The sequence below is a fragment of the Anser cygnoides genome, chromosome 1, assembly GCF_040182565.1.
Source record: "Anser cygnoides isolate HZ-2024a breed goose chromosome 1, Taihu_goose_T2T_genome, whole genome shotgun sequence".
In the NCBI taxonomy this organism is placed as follows: domain Eukaryota; kingdom Metazoa; phylum Chordata; class Aves; order Anseriformes; family Anatidae; genus Anser; species Anser cygnoides.
In genome coordinates this window covers 2,731,162-2,757,263 of record NC_089873.1, presented here as the reverse complement: position 1 = coordinate 2,757,263, position 26,102 = coordinate 2,731,162, and the positions used below count along the sequence as shown (strand labels likewise).

At 47.4% G+C, this 26,102-nt stretch overlaps 1 protein-coding gene across 2 annotated transcripts in view; it reads right to left on the bottom strand.

Annotated features, from left to right (window-relative positions):
* Positions 1-21,822: 21,822 nt before the first annotated feature.
* Positions 21,823-26,102, bottom strand: part of CHCHD3 (coiled-coil-helix-coiled-coil-helix domain containing 3) — a 149,739-nt gene continuing 145,459 nt past the window's right edge. Inside the window, exon 8 of one of the 2 annotated variants that reach the window (XM_048062484.2) lies at positions 21,823-22,545. In XM_048062484.2, coding sequence (XP_047918441.1) covers positions 22,519-22,545 — 27 coding nt within the window. In that variant the 3' untranslated portion in view covers positions 21,823-22,518. The remainder of the gene's footprint in view (positions 22,546-26,102) is intronic. The other variant, XM_048062485.2, reaches the window with a different exon arrangement.

The window sequence follows — 26,102 nt, the reverse complement described above, 5'->3', positions numbered from 1 at the left end:
AAGCGGTTTGGATTATGTTGCATCTGTCAAACGATGGTGAGAGGCACATTAAAGTCAATGGCCAACTGGAGTGCTGTGGGTTGCAAGGCAGAGGAGCTGTATCAACAAACACTCCCAAAAGCCATATCATAGAATCACAGACTGGTTTTGGGTTGGCAGGGCCCATCTAATCCCAGCCCCTGCTATGGGCAGGGATACCTCCCACCACCCCCCAGGCTGCCCCCAGCCCCATCCAGCCTGGTCTTGGGCACTGCCAGGGATGGGGCAGCCACAGCTCCTCTGGGCAGCCTGTTCCACATCCTCACCATCCTCATAGGAAAGAACTTTCAAAATTAATCATCTTGAATAAGGGACCTTGTTTCTAAAGGAAGGCACACATTTAAGCTATGTGGGTTAGTTTCTGGTTGACCACAAAACCCTTGTGAGACCCAGATGAAAGGCATGAAAGGAGTCCATAACCTCCTCCCTGCCTCCCCTCTTCATCTTTGCCCTTCCTACTACTTCTTTGTGTTATTTTGCTTTGATATGTGCCCGGGAAATCTCTGTGCACTTAGAAAACTTCAGTACCCAGGCAAGTAATAAATATCTTGGTCATTTCCTGGCATAGAGCACTTCAGTACTCAAGATGCATGCTGGTACCTCTCACTTGTTTGTTCTCTTTTAAAGAAAAAAGGCTGAGAAAAGGTTTAATAAATAGACATAGTAGAAAACAAAGGAAAACTGCATTCCCCTTTACTCACTGTCTTACTTCCCAGAAATCCAGAATAACTCTAAAACGTGGACTTAGCGTCAGCAGCTTGTTGCCCTTCCTTTTCTCCCATGTCATTAGGAAGAGCATTAGAGGTCAGAGTCCTTGCGAGGATAAAACAGCTCACAAAGACATAAGCCCATGGGCAAGCACAGCCCTGAGACAGCCAGTAGCTCAAACCCTTTAAATGCCCAGCAAAGATGAAGCATTGACGGTTTGGGGTTGCAGGAGTCATCAGAGTGGACTTAAAGGTGCATGGGAGAGGAGGAGGAGAGGCTGAGCTGCAGGGCAGTGGGGGAAATGAACTCTGGCCTCCATGCTGTTTTTGCTGCTTTTCCTTTCCTAGCTGGGTAAAGTAAACCCAGGAAAATTTTTAATTGAAAGTCCCTGAGCAAAACAATCCCAGGCTGGCTGCTGAGCAGATCTCTTCTTTGCAGTGGGAGCAAAGGGGTTGTATGGAACAAAAATCTGCTGACAGGGTTTGCAGAGGCCCTGTGCTGGCAGCAGGAGGCCACCAGAGTGTGGACCCCCAGGCTGGCACTATGTCAGGTCCCTGCAAAGCCAAAGGCAGCCTTTTGCAAAGCAAAAGCAAGCCCTGGTCTGCAGGCAGAGCCACGAGAGACTCACGGCCGCTGTCACGGCAGTGTGAAAGCAGTTCATAATGCAGCGTATTGACACAATAATGGGAAATTCGTTCAGCCTGGAGAAGAGGAGGCTCAGGGGTGACCTTATCGCTCTCTACAGGTACCTTAAAGGAGGCTGTAGCGAGGTAGGGGTTGGTCTATTCTCCCACGTGCCTGGTGACAGGATGAGGGGGAATGGGCTAAAGTTGTGCCAGGGGAGGTTTAGGTTGGATATTAGGAAAAACTTCTTTACTGAAAAGGTTGTTAGGCATTGGAATGGGCTGCCCAGGGAAGTGGTTGAGTCGCCATCCCTGGAGGTCTTTAAAAGATGTTTAGATGTTGAGCTTATTGATATAGTTTAGTGGAGGACTTGTTAGGGTTAGGTCAGAGGTTGGACTGGGTGATCTTGGAGGTCTCTTCCAACCTAGACGATTCTGTGATTCTGTGAAATATTGCATCAGCAGTACTCGCCCATCCATCACCAGGCAGCACCCTCTCGCTCACAGCCCACGCAGGGGAAGAGACACCTGAAATGTCCTCATGGCCAGGAGGATCAACATTGGCTAAAACTGGGCTGGGAAGATGCACAGTCAAGGGTTATGGTGATCAGATCCCCTTCCAGACCTCAAGAGGATGAGCTTGCTCTGAAAATAAGAGATCTGCTCTGATCCTGCATCTCCTTATCAGAATCCTGGACCAACTGATGAGGAAGGACCCGATCAGGTCCTCACCAAGGGCTTGATGGAGGTGCACCACCACCAAGGTGAGTTACGGGCAGTGCTCCAGGATTCTGTGATTTTACAGAGCCAAGCACTGACCCCTCCAGCTGTGGCATTCTCACAGACAAGACGATGGCTATCATTGCTTCGAAAGACTGAAAAAATAGCATCTGGGTTGCAACGCATGGACCGAAAGGATGATTTCCTCCTGCTCCCTGCGGTTACAATGAGACCCCAACACAGGAGAGTTGATTACCCCAACATTTACTCATTGCAATGATTACTGATTGCAAATTGTAGCAGAATATGAGCTGCATGCGTTCAACTTTCTAATTTCTTATTCTGCACCATGGCTGTCACCTAACAAAAATATCCAGTCTCATTTCGTATTCATTTGTGGCCATCAGCTCACTGCCCAAGGCCTCGTGCAGGCACCACGCGCTGAGCTCAGCCACCCAGACATTTGTCACGTTGGAGAGCTCAGGACAGTTTGAGCCCATGCTAAAGTGGTCCGTGTCTGCTCAGTTTGGCCCTAGGTCTGAATTTCAAAGATAAATATCTTTACATTTTTTGTGTGACCACCAAGTCATCTTCATGCTGTCAGAGACACACAAGTTTTACACTTCAGGGTGGAAAATCACATCCTCCCCCACGTGACATGTTACTTTTGGCCTGGAAAATTTGCTTTTCTCTGGGGAATCAAGTATTCATCTCTAGTCGGTTCCTGAGATAAAAATAAGTCAGACCTTTTTTCCCCCTAAGGTTTGGAGGGAAATTGCTCCTTATGCTGGAAAAACCCTCCATCGTATCCCAGGAAGCTGAACTGGGGGCTTCCCTGGGGGTTGAGCATCCACCTGCATCTTCGTGGCGCTGCCAGCTTACCCGGCTGCTTAGCCAAAATTGTATCACTTCGATACACTGGAATTTGCCCTGCAGGATCCAATCCAACCAGCAAAACCCAAAATGTCCAGGGTGGAGGCCATAGCCAGGGCATCTCATTGCCCGTGCACTCGCTGGAGCTTCACCGGAGTCAGCAGGACGCCAACCCAGCCCCACCTCCTCCATGTAAATGTTGGAAAAGGAGGATTTGCCTGTTGCTGAGCTACATGGGGCTGGTCGAAGCAATGTCAAACATGGGGCTGTTCAAGCTCAGGTCCTGTGTCCATGGCTGTCTGCCAGCCGATCAGCCCCAGGACGTGCTGCTCGCATCATGGATGAGGTTGCAAACACCAACAGCTGTATCATGCTGCTGGGCATAAAAGCCAGAGTTACCCCAGGGATGGGCAGCATGAGAAAGCAAGCGAGGATGCTGGAAGATGCGTCTTTCAAGGGGGCGAGGTCTTTAAAGAGCTTATCATCCTGCTGTAAAAACAGCATGAAATGCTGTTATGTAAGTCCAAACCCGTCTAAAGCTCCAGACCTATCCCTTGAAATTAAAAAAAAAAAAAAAAAGGAAAGATTTTAATCTGGAAAACCCCTCAACCATCAAATTAATTCACTTTAAAACAAACAAACAAGAGAGAATTTCAAGCAAGACAAATAGAAAACACACCCTGAATGGAGGCAGCATGTACTGCAGAGCTGAGACCCTTCACCTCCCACCCCTCACCAGTGCCTCCCCAAATGTCATAGTTCGGAGCCCCCCGCAACATCAGGACAGACCCATGGGTGCTTTGCCTGCAAATTCCTCGCAGTGGGGGTCATTTCCTGACTTTTGCTTTTCCCACCACTGGTACTTAATGAATAAAGGTTAATCAATACTCGCAATAAAGCCTCCTAGGCAGTAGGAGGGAAAGAGGCAGCTCAAAATTATCATAATGGGAGGATTGATTCTCCCTCCAGTAACTCAGCTCTGAGAGCCTTGGTCTTCAGCTCACAAACCTGACCTTTTTTTTGGCTCGGGTTGGTTGTGGCCATGCCAGCATGGACACATGTCCTGCCAGCTCACGGCCCCCATCCTGCAGACACCATCCAGTTATAGGCAGAGCACGAACCAAGGCAGACAGCCCCAAAACCTTGCCAGCTGCAGCCTGAGCAAGTCCTTCATCATGCTGGTGCCCCACATAATCTTCCCTTGAAGCTGGCATTGTTAATGTTAAATAAACCCACACCATCTCTTGGTAGGTGCTTCCAAAACCAGAGCTTGGAAGACCGAGGAAGAGATTTCATACTGGTGTCACTGGGGAAGGTTTATCGTAGGGCCTCCAAGCAGTGGATCTGGGGGTATTTTGCACTGGAGATCATTTTCATCGCACAGGGATTTACAGCAAGTGTCCCCCGTCTCCAGAGCAACACTGCTACATCAGCACGGATCACACAGAGCCTCGGTGCATCTCAGCAGGGGAAGGAGAATTGGGCTCCTGCCTTTTCTGCCACAGCCACCAACCCTGGGAGCAATTAGTGCCACTGTGCAAACTGCTCTCGGTTGGATCCAGAATGAGTAACACCAGCAAGAGGTCTGCTGGCTGCGGTACACAGAGGAGCGGTGGCATTTCAGCGGCACTTACTGTGTTTGAAGAGGTCTGGTGCTGGGTGGAGGAAAGTTGTCTGAGCACACACGCACGTACACCACTCTGCCTGCAGTCAGCTTTGTTTCTCAGCTCAGTTTTTCAGTACAGCATCGCTGGCCTGGGGTGGGGATAAGGTTTCTTCCAGACTGAGCTGGGAGTAGCTGGGGGTGCTTTAGGGACTGCCCAGGGGACCTCGTCCAAAGGCATTCCTCTACTGGGCACTTCTTGTATTGCTGGTGCAGCAACTGGTGTGGCTGTAGGGAAACATGTCAGGGCTGAATATGAATCTCATTTCTGTGCAGTGGTGCAGAAAGTGACCGTGTCCTGAGCCCACACCAAGGCCATGTTGGGTACTGATCTCCTAAGCTGGGCACAGGCTCTGCAGAGCACGTGGCGATGGACACCGTGCACCTTCTTCCAAAGAAGGGGAATTTGACATTTTTGGTTTATGGAACAATGGGGTATTATTTTAGGTTGAAATATCCACCTAACCCAGAAAGCTGCTGGGACAGCAAGTGATACGACATTCAATGAGGGCCATGTGCTACAGGTTCTCCCTGTCCAGAAGAGAGGGAAAAGAAACCAAAATCTAGCTTGTGGAAGAAAATCACTGCCTTCACAAAAGACCAGGCATCAGCAAAGAAGATAAGGAAGGGCTCATTAGCCCCAGCAAATTCCCACCCCATCATCTCGTCCTTCCAGGCCAGTTATTAGGGGTACCATTAGAATGAGCATCGATGATCAACATGCCTTTACTGCATTTATTATAGTGGGGAAGGGGATAACCAGAGATCGTAAGCTGCAGCAACACTCAAGAACTGAAGAGGGAAGCGATGAACCTCCTTGTGTTCAGGCTGCAAAGGGCTGATCCAAGGGGAGCTCACCCCAGGGAGCTGACCCACCACCCTACGTGGGAGACGAACAGCCCCAGGTCCCCAGGTAAGCAGAGGGTTTCCTTTAACATCATGGTTTTTTGTCCCTGCTTTGCAAGCCTGCAGTGAAGTGTTCCCAGCAACAGATTTAGACCCACCACCGTCTGGCAGAAGCCCGGCCACAAGCCCACAAAGGAGCAGCCAAGTTGAAATGAAGACAAAGCTCTCGGAGGTTTTGATGGATGACAGGCAGCGCTGCCTCCAGTCTGAGCCTCTCATACAATATACAAACGAAGACACAAATCAATGCAAAGCATTTGAACTCCAGAAAGAAAGAAAAAATCAACACATCTATCACACTCAGACACCCGTCTGTTTGAGTCCAAATGCTGGCAGCACTTTTTATCAATGGTAGCAGCTGGATTAATACAGGCTGGGCTGTACACGCATCAGGACATGAGGTCCCTTCCCTAAGAGACAAAAATACCCCCCAGCTTCATCACTGGGCAGCTCTCCATCTGGGACACGTGAATTCTTCCAATGCACCTTAAATGAAAGGATTTATTCCAAATTTACAAAAGGGAAAGTGGGGGGGGGAGGGATAACCAGCCTCCATGGCTAAGGTTTGAGGATGAAGACAAAGTCCACATTACACTATTGAAGAAATAAGATGAGCACTTGATAGGAAAAAAATAAAATAAATAAATAATTAAAAAAAAATTGGAAACAGTGCTACAGGATAGGTAAAACAGGAAAAGGCTATACCAACATCTGCCAGGCACAAGCTCTGCTCTTAGAGATTATATGGGGTCTTGTCCCAGCACGCTCCCTGGGATCCAGCTGTGGCAAACTGGTCTTGCTGGAGAAGGAAATGGGTCCTTGGGACTGTGATCAGTCAGGCACCCCCAGTCACCAAATATTCTCTTACAGGTGGGGATGGAGAGCAGGTAACCATATATCCTCACTTTCTTTCCAGCTCTGATGGCGTAGGAAGGAGGTGCTCAGGGACTTTCTGTCCCTCTCTCTGTGTCACCGCCTTATTAAGGAGGTGGACTGCACTGAATCCCATGTGGTACTATAGGTTTATTAGTTTTTTTAATATTGTTTCTCTTTTGAGTCATTCTATTCTGTGATTAGCAAATTATTATTATATTTTTTTTTGGTGAGCATACAGATTAGGCATTAACCTGGATTCAGCAAGGTTGGCTGCTCATTTTTGCCAGATTCTGGGCAATTCTGCAATACTGAAGGTGGCAGTTGTCTTCTCCCCAGCCTAAACATCTGAAATGCAAGGGTGTTTTACAGCCTCCTAGTACATCCGAGCTTATCCATCCCCTTCTAATTGAAAATTCACAAATCATCCATCCTAAGAAGCAGCTGTTGCACCAGTTTAGCAAGTTTATTAAGACCTTGGCTATCAGAGAGTTCTAAGCATTTCTAAAAGCCTAAATAAAAGGAAGGAATTTCTAAAAAATAAACAGATTTAAGGAGGAGGTACTTAACTGTGGAAAAAAAAATCAAGTGGAAGAGCACTTGTTTCAGGCTCCCAGTGGATACTCTTAAATTGCTCTTGGCAGGATTTCAACCATCTTCACCTGGAATAATGCAGAAGTAGGCATTCAGATTTTGGTGATGCTGGAGAGAAGAGCACCTGGGCCAGCTTCACACTCCCTGCTTAGCTGCTCTGAATCTTGGCCAGAACCACTAAAGCAGAGATCCACTAAAATCGGTATGAGGCAAGCTCCTGAGCATCCCTGAGGCTCTCCAGATGAGGAGACCGAGAGGAGCTCAGAATCAAACTCAGATTTAAAATGACAAAGTCATTTCTAATCCTGCAGTTCCTTCAGAACATTCCCCAAGCTCACGAAGCCCAGAAATGGTTTGGTAATAGCAAGTAATTCGCCATTAATGGGCAAAATCAGAGCCTGAGCAGAAGCCAAATATCTGTTTGATAATAGCTGATTAAGAAGGAGGTGGGCACAAATGCACCTCCAAACTTCCCCAGAGCACCCTGTGCTGCCCTCCTCACCCCAAAACCTGAGTTCTGATCCTCTGATGTCTATGACCCCAGGGTGCCTCTAACCTGCACCTTCATTATGGGACACCCCAGTGCCAGGTTTTAAATATATCTCTTAAAATCTTCAATCCCTCTCACCCTAGAATAAATATTGGCCTTTTTCATAAGAGCACACCTGAGGATTCACCGCTGGGGAGAGCCCAGGGGCTGAGAGCAGATGTGTCCTTAGGTCAATGCAAACCCTATTGTCATTTACCACCGCGACCCGCCGCTGCCCTGACAGGAGCAGATATACGAACCTACATCTGTTATAGTAAACTAGACAAGGTCAGGGCACAGAATCAAACTCCAGCACACAATTACGCATACTTTTAAGCTGCTGGCGGGCTATCTGTCACAGCTCAGACTGCAGCTAGCAGCCTCCCAGGCTGGCTAGACCTTGGAGGTCTACATTGGCCAAGGACTGTGTTTGGTCACCCCATTTTGGAGAACAAGAAAATTTAGGCATGTGAACACAACGATGCTGTGTCTCAGGGCTGGTGAGTGACCTCTATCCCATGTCATGTATGATAATGACACAGCCAGACAGCCTGGGGCAGAGACTGATCTCTTCTGCAACCTGTCCTTTGAAAATGCCACCTTGCTGTAGGTCTCCTTGCACCAAGGGTGGAAGTCGTCCAACTGCATTTGTAATAAATAGAGAAGGGAGAAGAGGAAGTCAAAGGAGGAATGCTGCCTTCTGCATGGAAAACAGACCCCCCAGGCTGTGCACCGTGGACTGACAAGTGCATGGTCCCTGAGTGCCATCCTACTGCTCTGAGCAGAGGTCGGGTGGTGGCTGCACACCTCCTGGCTGATGGCAAAGCCTTGCTCACCCTCAGGACTGTTTGGCAAGAGCTAGAACAAATCCTGCTCGCCTGTCCCCCCTGCACACCAAGCCAAGCCAAAACCTTCCCATCTTTAGTGCCTGATGCATTTGTACAGTCCATTTAGTCTCTTAGCAATATTGGGAAGAAAACAGTGATCCCTGGCTTGGGGTTGCAGAGATCATTGCTGCTGGGATGGCTCAGGTGGGATGTGGGCCACCGTATCTGCGGGTGGCCACCAACCTCCATGCCACCAAATGTCCTGCTGGACTGAAGGTCTTGGTTGCTCCAACACACTGCCATGTACCTGCCTCTGAGTGTTATCTTCATTAAATCTTTGCCCGCTGCCAAATTCAGAAATCCCCTATGAGCCATGTTTTCCTTCAGGACATGCACGACATACACAGATGAGAGAGAGCACTGGGGAGAAGATGGATGGAGGGAAAGCAAGAAGTCCCATGGGCATTTTGCCCATGGCTGTGGGGTGGAGGAGATGGCTCTGTCCAGCAGCAGGGCTGAGAGTGGCTCAGGGGGCCAAGCCAGCGCATGGCAAGGAAAGCAGCAATCGTGCCCAGGGGGGATTGGGGTACAGAGATTGCCAGGGAAGCAGGGTGACCGAGGACCAGGGGACATCTCTGGGGTGGGAGAGCTGTCTGGCAGCCCCCAGCAGGGTGGATGGGGTGATTGGGAGGGTGCAGAAGGGGCTGAGGCCATATCCTGACTCTCTTATCTCCTCCTGCCATCCGAGCTGGCTGGACTGGGGAGAAGAGCACGCTGAGAGATGGTGGATGTGCGGCTTGTCACCATGGAAACCCCTTCCCCAGCATCCCTGCACCCACCGGGGCACACTCACATCATGGGGGGCTGTAGGGCCCCAGGGGAGGAGCAGCAGAGACAGGGTGCCCCTGGCACTCAAGGGTCCCCAAAAGGGACAGGGTCAGGCTCTGCACACCTCGGCCATGGGGAAATGCAGCCCCAGCCCTGCGTTAGTCCTGGCACTTAGCAGGAAAGCTGTGGAGCCTCCTGAGAGCCTGCGAGGCCATCCTGGGAGGCAGGAGGTGGCAGGGCACCAGGTAAGGATGCTTCCAAATAATGAAAACTCATAATAAACCTCCCTTTGGTCATTTAGTCTGGAGTTACCCAGCAGGGGGTACTTGCTCCTGGAGAGAGGTGACCAGGAGCTCTGCTGGTCACAGGTGACAGTAAGGCAAGCAGTACCCCTAAAATATCACTAAAACATCCATATAAAATGTCCTGCTTAGCACTGCATCATGTAAATCCATGTCAGTTGTCTTCATGCATCTTCCCATCATGGTGCCTCTCTCAGGGCCATTGGTCCCTTCTGCCTACCCCATGCTCATGCCACCACCAGCCTGGTCATGGGAAAGACCCAAAACCCCAAGGTCAGTCAGAGGCAGCATCCCAAATCCCCCTTTTCTCTCTCCCAGGAAGGTGGTGCAGGAAGGATGGATGCAGGGTTCAGATCCCACGTTCACATTCTCCCCTCCACCACTTCACCCTACTAATAAAAGTCCTTGCAGGATGAGGTCTGCAGGGAAAGGATTTCTGGGGCAACCCCATTGGCTCTTGGAGGTGCTTCAGAAATGCCTGGAGATGGCAAAACCCACCTTAAACCATGCACATGGGCAATACCCAGGAGTCCTCAAGGGAACCTGAACCCAGACTTGAGCAGGATTCCTGCTTTGTAGGTGTTTGGCAGTCTCCTCAACATGTTTCATTTTTTGTGTTTGTTTTGTTCTGCGCAGTATTTATTGTGTGTTTGCTGCTGTGTTTTACCAAACTGCAAGAAATATGTAAACAGCAAATGATCAAAGCAATATATCTTTTATATCTAAAAGCAGGCAAGCCAGATGGAGTTAATTAATGAAGATGTTTAGCAAGACTAGAATTTAGCTCATATGCAAACAGGTTGTTCCCAGAAGCATCAATCTAATCCAATAAACAATTTGTGGGGGTGTAAGAAGCACTGCTTTGTTCCTTCCTTTCCATCACAAAGAGCCGAGCAAAACTTTTGTTGTTGCTATTTAATCCTGGTGAGAGGGCTTGTAGTTAACAGCAACAAAAGGCTGGAAACGTCCCCGTCTCCTTGCCTTGCTCCTGTTGCTGAAGGCGGAAGAGCAGTCGAGTATCTAAAGCAAATTCAATGCTCAGCCTCTTTCCTCAGACTGCCAACAAGGGAACTAATTATGGCCAATAGTAACGATGCGGACATCATCGCAAACCAGCCTGCATCCAGCCAAGACTCCAGCTCTCGATCAGATGATAATTCAGGATGTTATGTCGGATTTTATCTTTATTCTACAAGATATTACTAGACATAAACCGTTATAATGCCCCAAGTGACAGCCCGCTCAATCACGCCGTGCTGTGATCCACCCTATAACTCAGATTTACAGGCCAGCTTTATGCCACAGATGATCGATCAATTACCTGGCTCAGGTTGCAGCAGAGCCGGCGATGCCAACCCCAGCTCAGCCGGCAGGAAAAGCAGAGCCGGACGCCTTACGTGGCTGTAAGTGGTCCTGCACCTGGTGTATGCCATTCCCAGGGGATCTAAATGAAGATGTTATTATTCTGGAGGTCTTATTAATGGGTCCAGCATCATTTCTACATTTGAAACCAAGAGCAGAGGAGAATGGCTCCAGCTTCCTGTGGCCATGCTTGGGCACCTCAGTGCCTGTCCCAGCACCTGCATTTTCGGGGTGGCTCTCATGAGATGCCGAGGTTTGGCTCAAAGAGATGTGAATTGCAACACGTGGCAGCCAGAGATGGGATCAACCCCTCATGGCTCCTGTTGGCCATCTCTGAAGTCATACAACCCTTTGGCTCGTATGGTTTTTACCTCCCCTTCTTCTCATCATGCTGCCCACAAAACTTTGTTGAGGTCTGCACCTTGTGTGGGACGGAGAGATGGGATTTGTTTTCGCCCAGGCCTGGCCAAACAAACACAGGCAACGCTGCACCTCAGAGCCCAGAAAGGTACCTTGGGCCAGCATCTCCCCCAGCGAAATATCCCCAACCCAATGGGCCACCGAGTGATGAGCTGGTGGAGGCCCAGCCGCAGCCTCCTGGCAGCGGTGGGAGGAGGTTGTCTGGGGGTGGCAATACAAGGCTGTGACTACAAAACCCGTAAAAAGCCACCAAATTCTCCCTTTCTCCCTCCTCTTTTTCCACAGAACGTGGTCAGCCCAGCCAAAAATATGAGATGGAGACAAGAGAGGTCACTGCCCAGCCACCGCCCATTCAAGCTCTGTCAACCCATGGTTGTTGCTTCAAGAGCCATTGAACCTGGCCCTTGTGCTGCCGTTAACAGAGGGCTCAAAGAACTCCCTTACCCAGGAGAAGGCCTCTTATTTGGTGTTTCTCCTTGTAATGACTATTACAAACCTGCTTGTTTTGAGGGCAGATTGCCCTGAAACCCGCAGGTACCATCACCCATCAGCTACTCTGCTCACACCAGACTACTGAGACTGCGGAGACACGGACACAAATACAGAGACTCCCCAGGAAAGGAAAACATCTGGATAACTTTGTTTTATGGATGTGACACCCCCTCTTAACGCTGATATCTGGGAGCCCTGGGGTCAATTCTGCTTCTTCCTGCAACTCCCCCTCCACCTCATCACACTCTTCCAAGGACTCTGAGCACACCTTTGCTTTCAGGCAGCAAGTCATTGATCTCCATGTCTCTCCAGACACAGGAAAAAAAAAATAATAATAATAAATATATATATATATAGGCAAGGAAGAAGAGAAACAGGTTTTAAACTTTCTCCACACACAGAAAAATAGGTAAATAAATAAAAAAGCCTTTTCTGCTTAGTGAGGACCTGGTTTGTTTTTCCCCCGTGGGATGGAAAGCAGCAAACAAGAGAGAGGCAGAGTTTAAGGAGCGCTGTGTGCACGTGTGTGCGCCCACGTTGAACAACAGCTTTAACTCCAGGACCAAGCAGCTTTCCTCAACTTTTAGGTAATGTGAAGCCTCCAACCCAAAAATGGGTCTGAAGCCTGAAGATTTGCCCTTGTTATCCTCACACCCGCCGTGGCTAAGAAAGGTCAAAATTGTTTTAGAAACCACTTATGTCTCATCTGTGCTGCAGAGCAGACATCTCCCCAGCTTCCTCGAGCTGCAGCAAGCTTTCAAACCAAATGGATCAATAATAGCTTTTAGAAATTATCATCAAGAAATGAAAGGCTTGGCATTGCACATCCACTTAGGTAGCTTTAACTACAGCAAATTAACATGAAACTGAAGTCAGTCCCAAATGAAGGCACGTCTCTGAGACACTGGAGCCTGAAATGGCCTTTATGATGTAAATTTATATTAAGTACCAGCAATCTTTGTGCTTCCTTCTTTAGCATTTCACTTTCAGTTGGCTCCTTTCCGAGCCTATTTTAGCGGGAGATTTCTTAGACACGGGGACAAAGCCGCTGTCAGTCACTTTTCTATTTACACTTTCCGAGGACGTTGATGGTCAGATGAAACTACAGACTAGGCTTGTTTAAGAGCCGTGAGTGTGCTCAGGGCTTGGGTTGGAAATCTCTCTGCTTCTCCTGCCTGGGCTGGGGACCACGGTCCCTGTCATGAGTGGCCCAGGTGGGGTCTGATGGACCTCTGCTCTCCTGACCAGCCGCTTTGTATGGACTTAACAAACCAAAAAAGCCATCAGAGAAATGCTGTGGGGACAGAGAAAGTACAAGGACTGCAGCTCTAAGCTCCCAGCCTTGCTCCATCCCTTTTGCTGCTATCCCCATTTTGAGCCTTTCTTCCCCACATCTCCAGCAGCTCCTTGCAATAGTCAGGCAGAGGAAACCCTGAAGGTGCCCAGCAATATAAGCAGGATTTGGATCGGTCCTAACCATGGTGCAGGATCAGCCAAGTATCACACAGACCTTAATTTCTGCTGGACCAAGGTGCCGGCAGCAGAGGTCCAGGGGTAACCCTGCCTTGGCAGAGGGAGTGCAGCACTTTATTTGCCAGCCTGGGCAAATGGAATGGTCTGGGAATGGTCCAGCACAGGACCTCTTACCTTGAAGACTGCTGCAGTCCCTTCTGGCCCTCCTGGGATTGTGTTACTGCTTCCTCTGAAATGGCTTTTGACAATCGTAGTGGGATGGGATTCCCCTAACCTGCGTAAGAGATCATCCAGGGTACCCCCAAGATCAATAGGAAGAGGGAGAACAGTCACAGGCAGTTTGTGCCTATCCGAAATGGGTGCCCACAGCAGGTGGGCTGGATAAAACCTCCTCTGGATAAAACCTCTGGATAAAACCTCCTCTTCCATCCAGAAGAGAGAGACACAAACTTCCATGGACTGGAAGCTGGTAGATGCTGGACTCCCAGATAATCAACACTGCCAAAATGAGCCCAGTTGCAGGTCTCCTCTAATTTGACTAGTGGAGGACAAGAAAGGGGAAAAAAAAGAAAAAAAGAAAAAAAAAGAGAGAGAGAAAAAAATGTTTTGTGGGTAAGAACCATGTCCCTTTCCCTTTGGTGAAGAGGAGAGCTCCAGGGGTTGCCCCTGTGTCCCTAGGAGGATCCTGCCCAGCTCCTACCGTAAGTTGCAAGATGGGAAAACATCATGGTTTACAGTGGTTGTTGTTGTTGTTGTTATTGTTGTTGTTGTTGTTTTAAGCTGTGGAGCAAAAATAATGGTCAAGGTCAGGGAACCAATTCTGGAATGTGATCTCCTCCTCCTTTCCATACCTCTCTTCCCAAGCAGGCATCACTCTCTGCAGCACGTTCCCTGCACCAAACTTTGGCAGATGCCTCCAGAAGCATCAGAAATCCTTCACCCTAAAGGGTCCTGGGTGACCAGGACACAGGGCTGGGAGAGCCCTCAGACAGGGCAGCTGCTGGATCTGGGAGGATCTGGGCTTGTTCCTTTCCCCTCCACTGAGTCTCAGCAAGGAGAAGGGCATGAAATAAAAGCAGGTTACAGAGAATTTTGCTGGCAATATTTCATGCTGCCCCTACTCTGTTCTTTCCTACTGAGTATTCCCAGCCTGAATATTGAGTAACCAGAGCTTCAAAACACACGTGGAGGTGATAGATTGCTGCTGAATGCAGGCTGAAGTTTTAAGCCAACAATTACTTTTCTCTGAAGACTTCTTCCCCACCAGGAACCGGGGAACAAAATACCTTTGAATTGTTTTTATGAACAATGCTGTCTTCTGCACGGTAACTGGGAACTTTAAAGGAAGCTGGGTTATGAATAGCTCTCATTACTGGGGGGAAAAATGCCTGGTACCATGTTGGCATTTTCTGTTCGTGCGCCTCCTGTATGTACAGGGAATTAATCACCCCTTTTAAGGAGGATCAGAGCTGAAATTATTAACCTCTGAGCACAAACCCAATTTAAAAAATGAAGGAGCCCGCTTTGAGGCTGCCTGGGAGCCCAGAGCCCTCTCCTTCCCCCTCCTCTCCTGCGAGCGGGAGGAAATGAGCCTTCCCCAGAGAGAGCCGAGATGGACTTGGGCAAAACGAATGTCTGGGTAATCCCGTAAATCAGCGGCGAGTAACTCCTGTCTGGGGGAAGGGATTGCTTAAAGACCGGAGGCAGAGGCAAACAGTGGGCATTGGGGGAAGAGCACGGAGGGGCTGAAGATACCCCGAGAGGCACCGTGCCGGGAAGTCGTGATGGGCATTTTTACTGTTTAAGATGTCGGGCATCAAGGCTTGGCAAGTTGTACACCACCCTCCAAAAAAAAAAGAAAAACTAAGAGAAATATCTACCGTATTAAACATTTAATAAATGGTTGGCTCTGCTTCACAGACATGAATTTCCCATAGACATTTTTTGGGTCTTTTCTGGGCGGGAAGCTTGCCTGCCCTCGACACCTCACAATCTTGAGCAAGCCTTGTACAGGCTGAGGTCTGGGAAACAAAATGGGTAGCACGTGGTGCCACAGGGCATCAGTGAAGGCAGTGAGAACTGATTTTTTTCCTATTTTTATATTTTTAAATCATGTGGGAGAAAGTGACTATTTGGGTGCTGCTGTTTCACACCTGCCAAGCCTGTGGGCACGGGGTGCATGGTCCCCATCTCCTGCACAGGACACCACAGGTTGGAAAGTATGGTGTCCTGGGGAGGAGATGGGGACCACACATCTCATGTCCACAGGCCACATCCAACACAGTCCCTTAGTTCTGTTTGTCCGAAGCAAAACTCAATAAAGGAGGGAGAGTAACGCACACAGAGCCCACTCTTGGCGGATAGATTAAAAACCGCATGCCCACACTTTCTCTGCCCCTGTGTCTACAGAGCATTTCCCAGCCTAACGTAGTTATTTTGGCCAGGCAGGGGAAATAAAGGCATGGAAAGGCTGAACAATACACCCAGAAATACTCAAAATAGAAACCACAGACCCTGATGTGCAGCTCTCAGCATCCCGTGCATGGCCCAAAAATAATGCTCGGGTTGGTTCAGCCCATGGCCTCCTGGGGAAGCAAGGTGAGTGAGAACATCCTCTGGCCTCCTTGCCTTGACGCCCACCACCTCGCCTTGTGCACTGGGTCCCATCGGACCCAGAGAAGCCTCAAACCTAGCTAAAAGCATGAGGAAGAGGACATGCAAGACCACTAGCTGACACCAGGTAGGAGGAAACACGGCCCAGCAAGAGGCACTGCTTCTCCGGGGAGCCCTGAGTCACCGTGGGCTGATACTCACAGCTTTATTGTGATATTTGGTTTCTTGGTAACAGCAGACCAAGCTGCAGCAGCAGCAGCAATCAGCTTCGTTCTAAACCCCCAAAAGTGCCACGGCGTCAGATTAAAAAGCTTCCATTTAAAGGGGAAAAAAAAAAAAAATTACAAGGCGAGACTCGATAGTGATTCATAACGCTGCTGCTCTCCAGGCTCCCTAATGGGTGCACTCTCCATTGAAGGAAAAGGCGCCGTGCAGGGAGTGAATGATTTCGCTAGACTCTGTGCCACGAAGGCAGCGCGCCCGGGTCGATAGGCAGATCCCAGAACACTCTCTGCTTACCGTAACGTTAGCAGCAGCCGCACATTACCCATTCGGAGAGCCTGGAGTGGGTTCTCAACCACCTCTCGTTTTACTGGAGGCTATTTAATATTCTCTCTCTGTTGACGCCCTGCCTCTCCCCCGCCTCCTCTCTTCTGCTGCTTTCCCCCAAACCTGCAAGAACAAATAATGCACGCACACTTGCTGCGGCACTCCTTCGCTGCTCCTCCAGGATGGCAAACTGGGACCAAGGAGCAGGAGCTGGGAGATTTCCCTCCTGCACCATGCTAAAGGATGAAGGATATTGCCCACCGAGCCGGTGTGTTACCACCTATCTGCTCCAGCCACAGCTCCCGTGCCCCATGCCCAGCATTTCTGCAGTACTTTGCACAGAAGGGATCGGTGTGTAAGGTGCAAAACCACAAAATGCATGCACGCTCTGCTCCTTTTGCCTTTTCTGTGCTCCTGGAGCCGTATGTGGATCCCGTGTTTTTCAGGCAAACACAGAGATTTTCATTTGTTTGCTTGATTCCGGGAACCTTAAGCAAAACAGCCGATATGAGGAGATCTGGAGACCCTTCCCACCCCGGAGCACTCCCTTGTTATCAGCCAGACCCCACTCCCCAGCTCCTCACCCCCTTTGCAAAGCATCAGGCCCTGCTATTTAAAGGAGGCTACGGTGGAATATAGATTTCTTGTTTGCTTGTTTTTAAGAAGAGACATTAGAAGACATTCAAGCTGACTTTGACCTTTTCAAAACAGCCCAAGTGTTAATAATATTAACACTGAGAGGGGAAAAAAAATCCTCCTCGTTTGACACGAGAAACGTGGGGGGGGAGATCCAGTAAATTCTCACGGGCAGCCTGGCAAAAAAGGTTCCTGTCCATTAACGGGTCTTCAGCAGTTCATCTCCTTGACCCCCCACCACTTTTCTCCCACTGATCCCTCTGCAGAGCTAAATCCCCCTGCTGCAACCACCCAAACAAACCTCTGAACAGCTTTGCAAGGAGAAAAGGACCTGGTTTTTAGGGAACGTGAGAACAACTCCTCGAGATCAGGTTTTACGGAATGGCGGAGAAGTGGGCTCCAGCGTTTCCCAAGTCCCTTCCAGCTCTGCTATTTTTATGCAACCAACAGATTAGCACGAAGCTGAGCCTGCTGAGCTTGCAGGGTTTTTGGGAATTCGATCCCCAAAACGAGCCCACCTCCCAAATGAGCACTGGCAGTCAGAGCTGGGCAGGGGGTAACAGGGACAGCTGCTCTGCCCCCGGCCGACCTCAGGACCTGCCAAGGAAGGAGGGATGGTCTTCCTGTGTAGGGTGCTCAGAAAATTAACAAGGTTTCAGGTGACAGCTGAACCAAAAAGACAGCTCCAGCCACTGACTTGCAAACTAAGCCGGTAGAAGTGCCTCCAGTAAGGCAGCCTACGGGCATTAGGGACATGCAGGATCTTATACGAGGGGTGGAACAATCCTCATTTCCCAGGAACAGCAATAAACTACAAAATGGTTACCCCAAAGGTGTCCTCAGCAGCTTGGCAGTGTGCGAAACCCCTGCAGTAAATGTCCCATCACTCCTGCAGTTACCTCTGCTGCCTTGGGTCCTCTCCTGACCGTGGCCCAAAGACTTGTGGATTTCATTGCAAGGTGCCCCAAAAGCATTTAGGGTTATTTTTCCTCCAGACCATCCCATTCTCACATCAGACAGAGCTGGGCTGCCCCCGGGGCTACTGCAGCGCAGCCATCCAAGGTGCTCCCTGCAGCACAGGGGCTGAGCACGCTCCTCTTCCCAGCAGCTACTGGCTTGAGAGAGAATCAAACTAATTACCTTAGTAATTACCCAACTAATTAGCTCTCTAATTACCCAGCGTCTTTGTTCGCAGGGAGCTGACGTTCCTGCGGAGGAGCCCTGGCACAGCGCCTCGAGGTCCGGGTGCCCCCCACCCCACGCTCAGGACCTCTCCCTGTCCTCAGGGAGGGACGGGTTCTGACCCGGCTCCTGTCGGCAGGTTTGCACTGCAGCACCTTCACTGTGCGTGAGTTTCCCTGGTGGGAATGCCCTCAGCACCGTGCTGTGGGCTCAGCACCCCCTTGGACCCCCCTGGGGTCTCAAGAGCCCAGGTCTGGTTGTGAGGCAGGGCTCTGCCGACCTGCAGTGTGGCAGGGGGTGCTTAGCCCTAAAACCAGCCCCCGGCTCTTTTAAGGAAGATTCGTTGTTCTTACAGCACAAGCACGAACGGTTTCCTTGATGCTGACTCGGGGATGGCTTCGAAGGAGGCGATACAGGAGCCTGAGTGTTACCAGCTGGCACGGGACAAATGTCTTTTGCTCCCTGGGTCCTGCAAACGAGATTCGGCTCACGGGGCAAATGAATTCGGCTCCCTCCTTCGTGTCCTGCCACGTGGGATGCGAGGCTTGCCCTGCTCCGTCTCTTGGTGGCACCTCCTGGAAAGCTGAGCTGGGTTAGGGATCTCGAGGTGCTAACAGAACAGCAAGTTGCATAAGGGAAACCCAAGAAATAATCATTTTGCCTTGCCCAAACCTGAGCAGCACTCGCAGGTGGAGGGAAGACCTTGCAGAGAAGAATATCGACTAGAATTTCTGATTGTTTTTTTTTTTTTTTTTTTGGAAAGGAAAACAAAAAGGGTAGGAGAGAGAACGGCCTCCTTTCAGCAATTCAGACAATGTAGGAGGTATAAATGTCACTCAGACTGAACCAAGGGGTAGGAGAACTAACCCCCAGAAGCTGTTCTGTGAATGATCATTAGCGTATGTGACAAAATGCCAGCCGGAGACTGAATCGTGCCAGCCGGCAAACTTCGCAGTGGTAAATAGTTTCCTTGAGCACCACGGGCTGACAGTGTGACGAAGACTCAGGGCTTCCGCTGGGGCTCTCAGCACCAGGAGCTGTCGGTTTTATAGATCTGACAGGAAAGATGCCAGGTGGATGGGGCAGATTTCCGAATTTCATGCGCAGGTATGTTTGTGTGCATGACAAGGAGAAAAAAAAATAAATCTATAAAGCCAAGACCTGATCCCTAAAGGGTCTCTTCTCCAGTAGGCTTCAGCTTGAGAGATGCCATGAAATCCATCAGATGGAGCCCACCTGAGACTCCTTCCCCTCTTTAGGCTCTCTCCAGAAGAGCATGGGATCTAAAACCGAACAGAGCAGTGGCAGCTGGAGCTGTAAAATTTATCCCACCCCTTAGTAATTTGCCTATTAAAGCTAGTTCCAAATATCCGTTTAAAATTGTAATGTGGGAATAGCTTAAGAGGCTAAAACTAAAACCAAAAACCCCCAAACACCCAACTTTGCAAGGTTCTGTGATCTGCCTCAGACACACGACTCCCGAGGAAGGGAAGGAGTATCTGAAGGAGTTGAACACTGCTAAATTACACGGGAATTGGACAGCAGTGATTATTTTGATACTGTTGAAAGACGTGTGATTTGCTCCACAGAAACTGAGCAAGGAACAAAAAAAGCTTTGTTTTAGCTATTACAATACTGCTTGTCCATTTAAAACCCTGGCTAAAATTCCCCTTTGGGGAGAACTGATCAGAGATTATAAGTGACCGACAGGATTATCTGAAGTTTTTCTCCACCATGGGCAGAGAGCATCAGCCCTCCATCTGTTCTCCCCACACAATGCCATTCCCAGCATCCCTTCCGAGCTCAGGTTCCATTAGGCTGAGCTGAAAGTCTCAGTGGGCAATCTTAGAGAGATCTGATGATTTCTGAGGAGGAGGGAGACCTCCCCACAGGCTTCCATTCTGTAAAAATAAACAGATAAATAATTAAATTGGTAACTTTCATGGTTTTCAATCTTGAAGTGTAGCTACCAGGTAAGTCTTGGCTGTCGGAACAGTGTCCAGACCAGACCAGACCCACCCAAATTTTCCTCCTTCCCTCCAGTACCAGAAGCAGTAGGCTGCACGCTCCTCTTGCTTATGAACCTTGTTTTCTTTTTCATATTGTTAATCCAAAAGGTGGGAAGTGTCTCTATCCCAGACAGACCTACTATTTCCTCGAACAGAAGTGTCCAACACCACCTCTCAGCTCTGGTTTCAATGACGCGTGTCCTGCTTGAGCTCTACACCAGCAAGTGGGGAGAAGGGAGGAAGGAAGCAGCCGAAGACTGACGAAGGGATAAGGATGCAGAAGAGGTGGCTTACTGAAGCTCACTCCAGAAACATTCAGAACCGCTGCTCTACTTTAAAGGCAAAAGTTGTCCACCAAGTGGACCGTTTTAAAGTCTACGCTCCATTTGCGGCAATCAGCATCCTCCAAGCTCAAGCAAAACACGGTAGAGATGACACGACTGATGATACAGAAGATGTTTAAAGAACACATCATCTCAAATGAAGCCTGAAACACAGTTGGAAGAAAGCAAGCAAGACTGACTCCCATTGCTCAAGGCTGTCAGGATGGGAAACCAATAAACATTTGGCAATAACAGAGACCTCCTTCCCGACATAGCTCTTCTCCTGATTTTACAGAATCATCTGGCCTTAAAAACGTCTGCTTTTCCTCTATGCTGGAGTTTGCTGCCAATTCGAAGTCTGGCAAGGACGGATCTGCCAGCTTCTTGGCTCTCTGTTACAAAAGAGAACATTATAAAGGAGAATTTGTGAGTTAGCTGATTTGTAAACACTACAGCAAGTCACCATGTAAACATGTCGCTTACATCCCTATTATTTCTCTTAAGCAGTTTACCTGGCACCTGACACTGAATGCCAGGATTTCCCTTACCTTGTGCTATTACTGCTCCTTTGCATGTAAAAAGCCTAGCTCATTTTTTTTTATTATTTTTATTTTTGTAGCATTAAAAACAAAACCAAAAAAACCTTAATTAAAGAGTACTCACAAAGCATCTCAATAATTACGACAGGAGAGACGTTGGCAGTATTTTGAATACAAATGAGATCTGCAGGTGCACTCGCAGTTGTACGGTGTGATGCGGTTCAAACGTAGCCCATTAGGGAAACAGAACAGGTAAACAGACAGCAGAAGGCTCTAGACACATTGCTCATTTGACACTAGGACTACTGTGTAAAAGCCTTCTCTAAGACTGTTTGTCAGACGAATTCTGCAGTGGTTATCTGAACAGAAACAGTTAAATGAAATTAACCCCCACATTATCGGCATACGGATTACATGATTTAACCCAAATGATGTTACTTGCATGAAGCTGGTTTGCAGTTTGGGGCACTACGTGCCCTTTCATTCCCAAATACTTTCTGAGAAAGGAAACTCTGGCGGTGCATGAATCACAACATGCTATCACATGGGATCCTTTTAGGTTGCTGCGTTGGAAAACAGTTATATGTAAGTACTGTTCCTGAAACCAAGGTTGGTTATGCGTAAAAGTCTATGCTGTAAAGCTTCAGCAATAACATCTGCTGGAAAAAACGTGACAGCACAGCAGAAGGAACACCATCAGCCTCCAAGAAATGGAAAGAGAGACAGACTGAGACATTAATCTTGTTCATAAAATACATTTATTGTTGGTACAGAGTGAGGCATATTCGTCAGTACTTGATAGGAGTGAGGAGCACAACAGCATCATTCCATGTAAATAAAGGCCATGTTACATCTCAAGTGTTGGATCATTACCATTCCAGCAGAAGGCCTGAAGAGAGACTTCATTTAATTACATAATTTGTGAAATAAGTTAAAGGAAAATTTACGTCATCATCCATTGTAAGAAACACTTCATGTAAGCAACGAACGCAGGCTGTGCAGTGAGGAGCAGCAGCTGGCTTGCTCACAAAGTACCGCCACATCCCGGCACAGCAAGTGTTACATACCCGCGCCTTTGACAGTGAGAAATTTTTGAGGAGATTCAATGAAATAGCAGCATTTGAAGTATATTTCCCCTTTCTAAGGTCAGTGAGAGGTTCTTTTCTTTTCCTTCCTTCAATCACCAATAAGTGGATTTTACTAAGACTGAACAGTATCCTCGAATGTAAGATTTCTGATGTAATAAGATATAGGTCTTGGCTTTTCAAATGGTCACACTGATTGAGCCGTGATGGCTGCTGCTCTTGAAATGGCTCTTCCAGTTCTTCTCTTTATTGGTCTGCCCTGTAAATGGGCTGTCATATCATTCCTGGGAAAAAATGCTCTTCTGCTGAAATTAGAGTTGATGGTCTTGTGCTTGATTTGGACAATGCCTTTATCCTCCTCTCCCAAGCATGCTCTGCTAAGAAAACGGTTGGGGGAGGGAAAGAGAGAGGGAAAAAACATATTTCAATAAATCAAAGTTATTCCAGAGACACACTGAAGTTTGGCTACAACTCCTTCCTAGGATTTGCAGTATTTTCAATTAAAATACAGAAAAGGAAACACTGTCAACACACACATCACCACAGAGGCAGAACGAAGCTATCTGAAGACTCAACAAGCCAGACATCTGGAGGGCTGAAGAGCTGCAGGAACAATTCCTATTCATCCATCTTAATGCTATCATAGCTCTAGTCATGCTATGGCTATTAAGGAAATTAAAACATCTGACCTTACAATAAGATAAATCCTGTTCCCAGCAGTTACATACTCGAGGAAATATACCCTGAAGTCATACAGCAATAAGTATCTCCCCTACCTACCTTCTTCCTATATTCCAAGTCATCATCGAAATCTTGATAGTCTGAACATGTCGCACTGAACCTGCACTTCATTACTCACCTCCTGTGCGCAGTCAGGCCACCAAGAGCTAAAAGTATAGATCTGTCAAGTCCTCCAAGAATTATTTCTACTGCCACACCAGAGAGCTCTGCCATAGAGGTCTTGACTCTATTCAGAGTCTACCAGAAAAATGCAGACTTGCAAGGACAATATGTAGGGCTCTACCAAGAACTTCCTACTGCCATGATCCATAAATAAAGGGGCCGCAGAAACAAGCACATGCACGTGTACTACTTATCTAGATCAGTACAATGAACAGAAAACAGGCTCTAGCGTGCCGGAGACCACCTACATTCACTGATGGACTACGATGTTGACCAAGGCAATCTATTGTTCTTGCCTTCAAAATCCAGAAAATGGGAAAGTTGGTAATTATGAGTCTCCTTGTAAAAAAATAACAGGAAGGGATTTGACAATTTTTTGAGCTTATGTCAGGAGCAGGCCCAGATGTGAACCTTGAAGTTTTACAGGAGACCTACGAAGAGCTGATTCAAATACTTGGTCAGTACATGGCCACACCAGGCATATGCTCTCGCAGGTCTGGACTGTACTGTCAGACACAGAGTTAGGGCTCAGGAAAATTAAAAATAAAGGGAACAGAAACCTGTTGTCATGTATGTCTTTAACCAAATTCTCCTAGTCTTTCTAAAAATTATGTGGTGAACCACTCAACTTGATCAAGCAGTGTTCCTGCAAGGAGGATGAAGATGCGTACCAAGGAGCAGGACAGTGAGCATATGAAAAGATGGAAAATGTCCTCGTGATCACAAATGTTCTCTAGAACTTACGGAAGAGAAGTACATGCTGATGAAATAAAAAGGATCCGTTTTACACTCCCTAGTTGCTTTTATAAACAAAGATAAGGGAAACTTTTACTGGTTAACAAAATCTCCAATCTCAGTTGACAGTCTCCCCGCAGAGATTTCGGTAAAACTGGTGCAGGCTATTTCAACGGGAAGTCTCCTTTTGCAGTTGTACTACAGAAACTTGCTCAAAGCCATTGCTGGGCTGAATATTAACTTTGCGTAAATTTAACACTGCATAAATTAACACGGGAAATTCCCGAAAGATCTGAGCAAAATTCTGTTACTTTTCTTTCACTTAATGTCCTAAGGAAAGCAATTGCAGGTATTTGTTCATCACATGCAGATTTCTGCCCGCAAAATTTCATCTGCAGAAAAGTGGGAGGGTACCAAGGCTTTGTTTTTTGTCTACATTTTTTTTTAACGTTCTTTACTGACTCTTGTAATTTATTATCACTTAGACATTTACTCCATGTATTTAGCATTTTTCCCTTGTGTTTCCTCCATGATATCAATGTAGGCGTGAAGGGAACCTGATCCGACCCTTCCAGAATGAACTTTCTTCAGTCAAGGTGGTGTTAAATAGTGTTAAAAGACAATGTCTTTTTATTGTGTTTCAGCCCACAGTGTTTCCAGCTACACTAAATTTACATATTTTTCCATTAGACTGTGAGATGGCACCTACTAAAATACTGGAGAATGAGGCTAAACAAGATGGGTTTTCGCCGACTAGGATGCATGACCGAGGACCACTCTATCCTCCAATTCAAAATAATGGGCACAAAGAGGCTGGAGAGGCTGAAGGACAGCATTTAGGAGCCAGGCTGTCAGACACCAGCAACTGTCAGCACCGTTCTTTTAAGTACTTTCAAACCTAACCTGCAGAGACTTGCATCCCGATGAAATTCAGTGGTCTAACAGGGAACTATTGCATAGACTTCATTACGCTATACTACAGCTGTGTTTCCGTACAGGAATTAGGACTCCCTGTAGATCAGAAAAAAAAATTGGGTATTTCAACAGCCACCTTGTCCACATCAGTGTGTGGTACATTATGACCAGCAATAAAAATGTCAGTGGATGGCATTGCTGGAGATACTTCAGCACTGGGAACACAAATCCATGGCACAGACAATCCTAATATCTTCCCTTTAATGGCTCCATTAAGTAGTTTTTCTCTCTGTTTCCATTATAATAAAATACAAACATTAATAATAGAGCTTAATTTATCTCACGAGCTTCCCCCTGACTTTGGGAAAAGATTTAAACTGAAGATACAACAATGTGTCAAACTCCTCTGAATTAACAGCTCTCTGGGCCTTTCTAACAAGGGGAGAAAAGGACAGATAGAGACATGAGATTACAGACAGGATGAGAAATAAGGAGCATACAGAAGAGAGGGTGAGATAATTATAAGCAAGATAGGAAAGAAAGAGGAGTCAATAAATTCAATTTATGAAAAGCACAGAGTGTGCTCAGCCTGAGCACAAGTGCCCAGACTCACCGCCAGGAAATCGGATTAGTTAACTTATTTGGTTTTCAATATCTTGGTCTATTCCCTCTAGCAAATTTTCTTCTTTGTTTGTTTCTTGTAGCCGGTGTCAGTTAACTTTTTCATTTCTGAATCTACTATTTATCCTGCTCTTCTGTCTTCCAGAAAAGCACACACAGTAGGTAATTTTGCAGTATTTTATAGCAGTGTTTAGCAATTATTTCAAAGCTACTGTTTGTCTGGACTTCCAGGCAATCAGCGAGTAAAAATAATTACAATTACAGCTGCAACACATGGAGGATGAGCTCTAGAGGACTGATGTTCATTATGAAAAACAATCGTTCCTGCTTGCAAATATTTCCATCATAAAAGGCTTCTCTTTCTCTGTTATCATAAGAGAGAAACCTCTCTGAATTCTCATCTTGAAGCATGTGTGAAAGAGAATAAGAAGCATTTAGGAAACACTTTTAACTACTTGACAGGCTTGGTTGAAGATCTTCAACAAAAAAGGTGTTTAAAAAGGGTTCAGAAACCTAATGCTCATATTTATGCAATTTCCTTTTCCTGCACCTTCTGAACATGAATTAATTCATCCTCATCATAGCCTTCTGAAGAAATTACTATCAGATACTAACTTTAGTTATAGCTTAAATATGAATAATTAGGATAAATTTTGTAGTTACTGTTAAAAATAATATAGAATTATAAATACAGTAAATTAGCATTTCAGATGATGCAAGCCACAGTGATGTTGACTACCTAACGACCTAATATTATTCA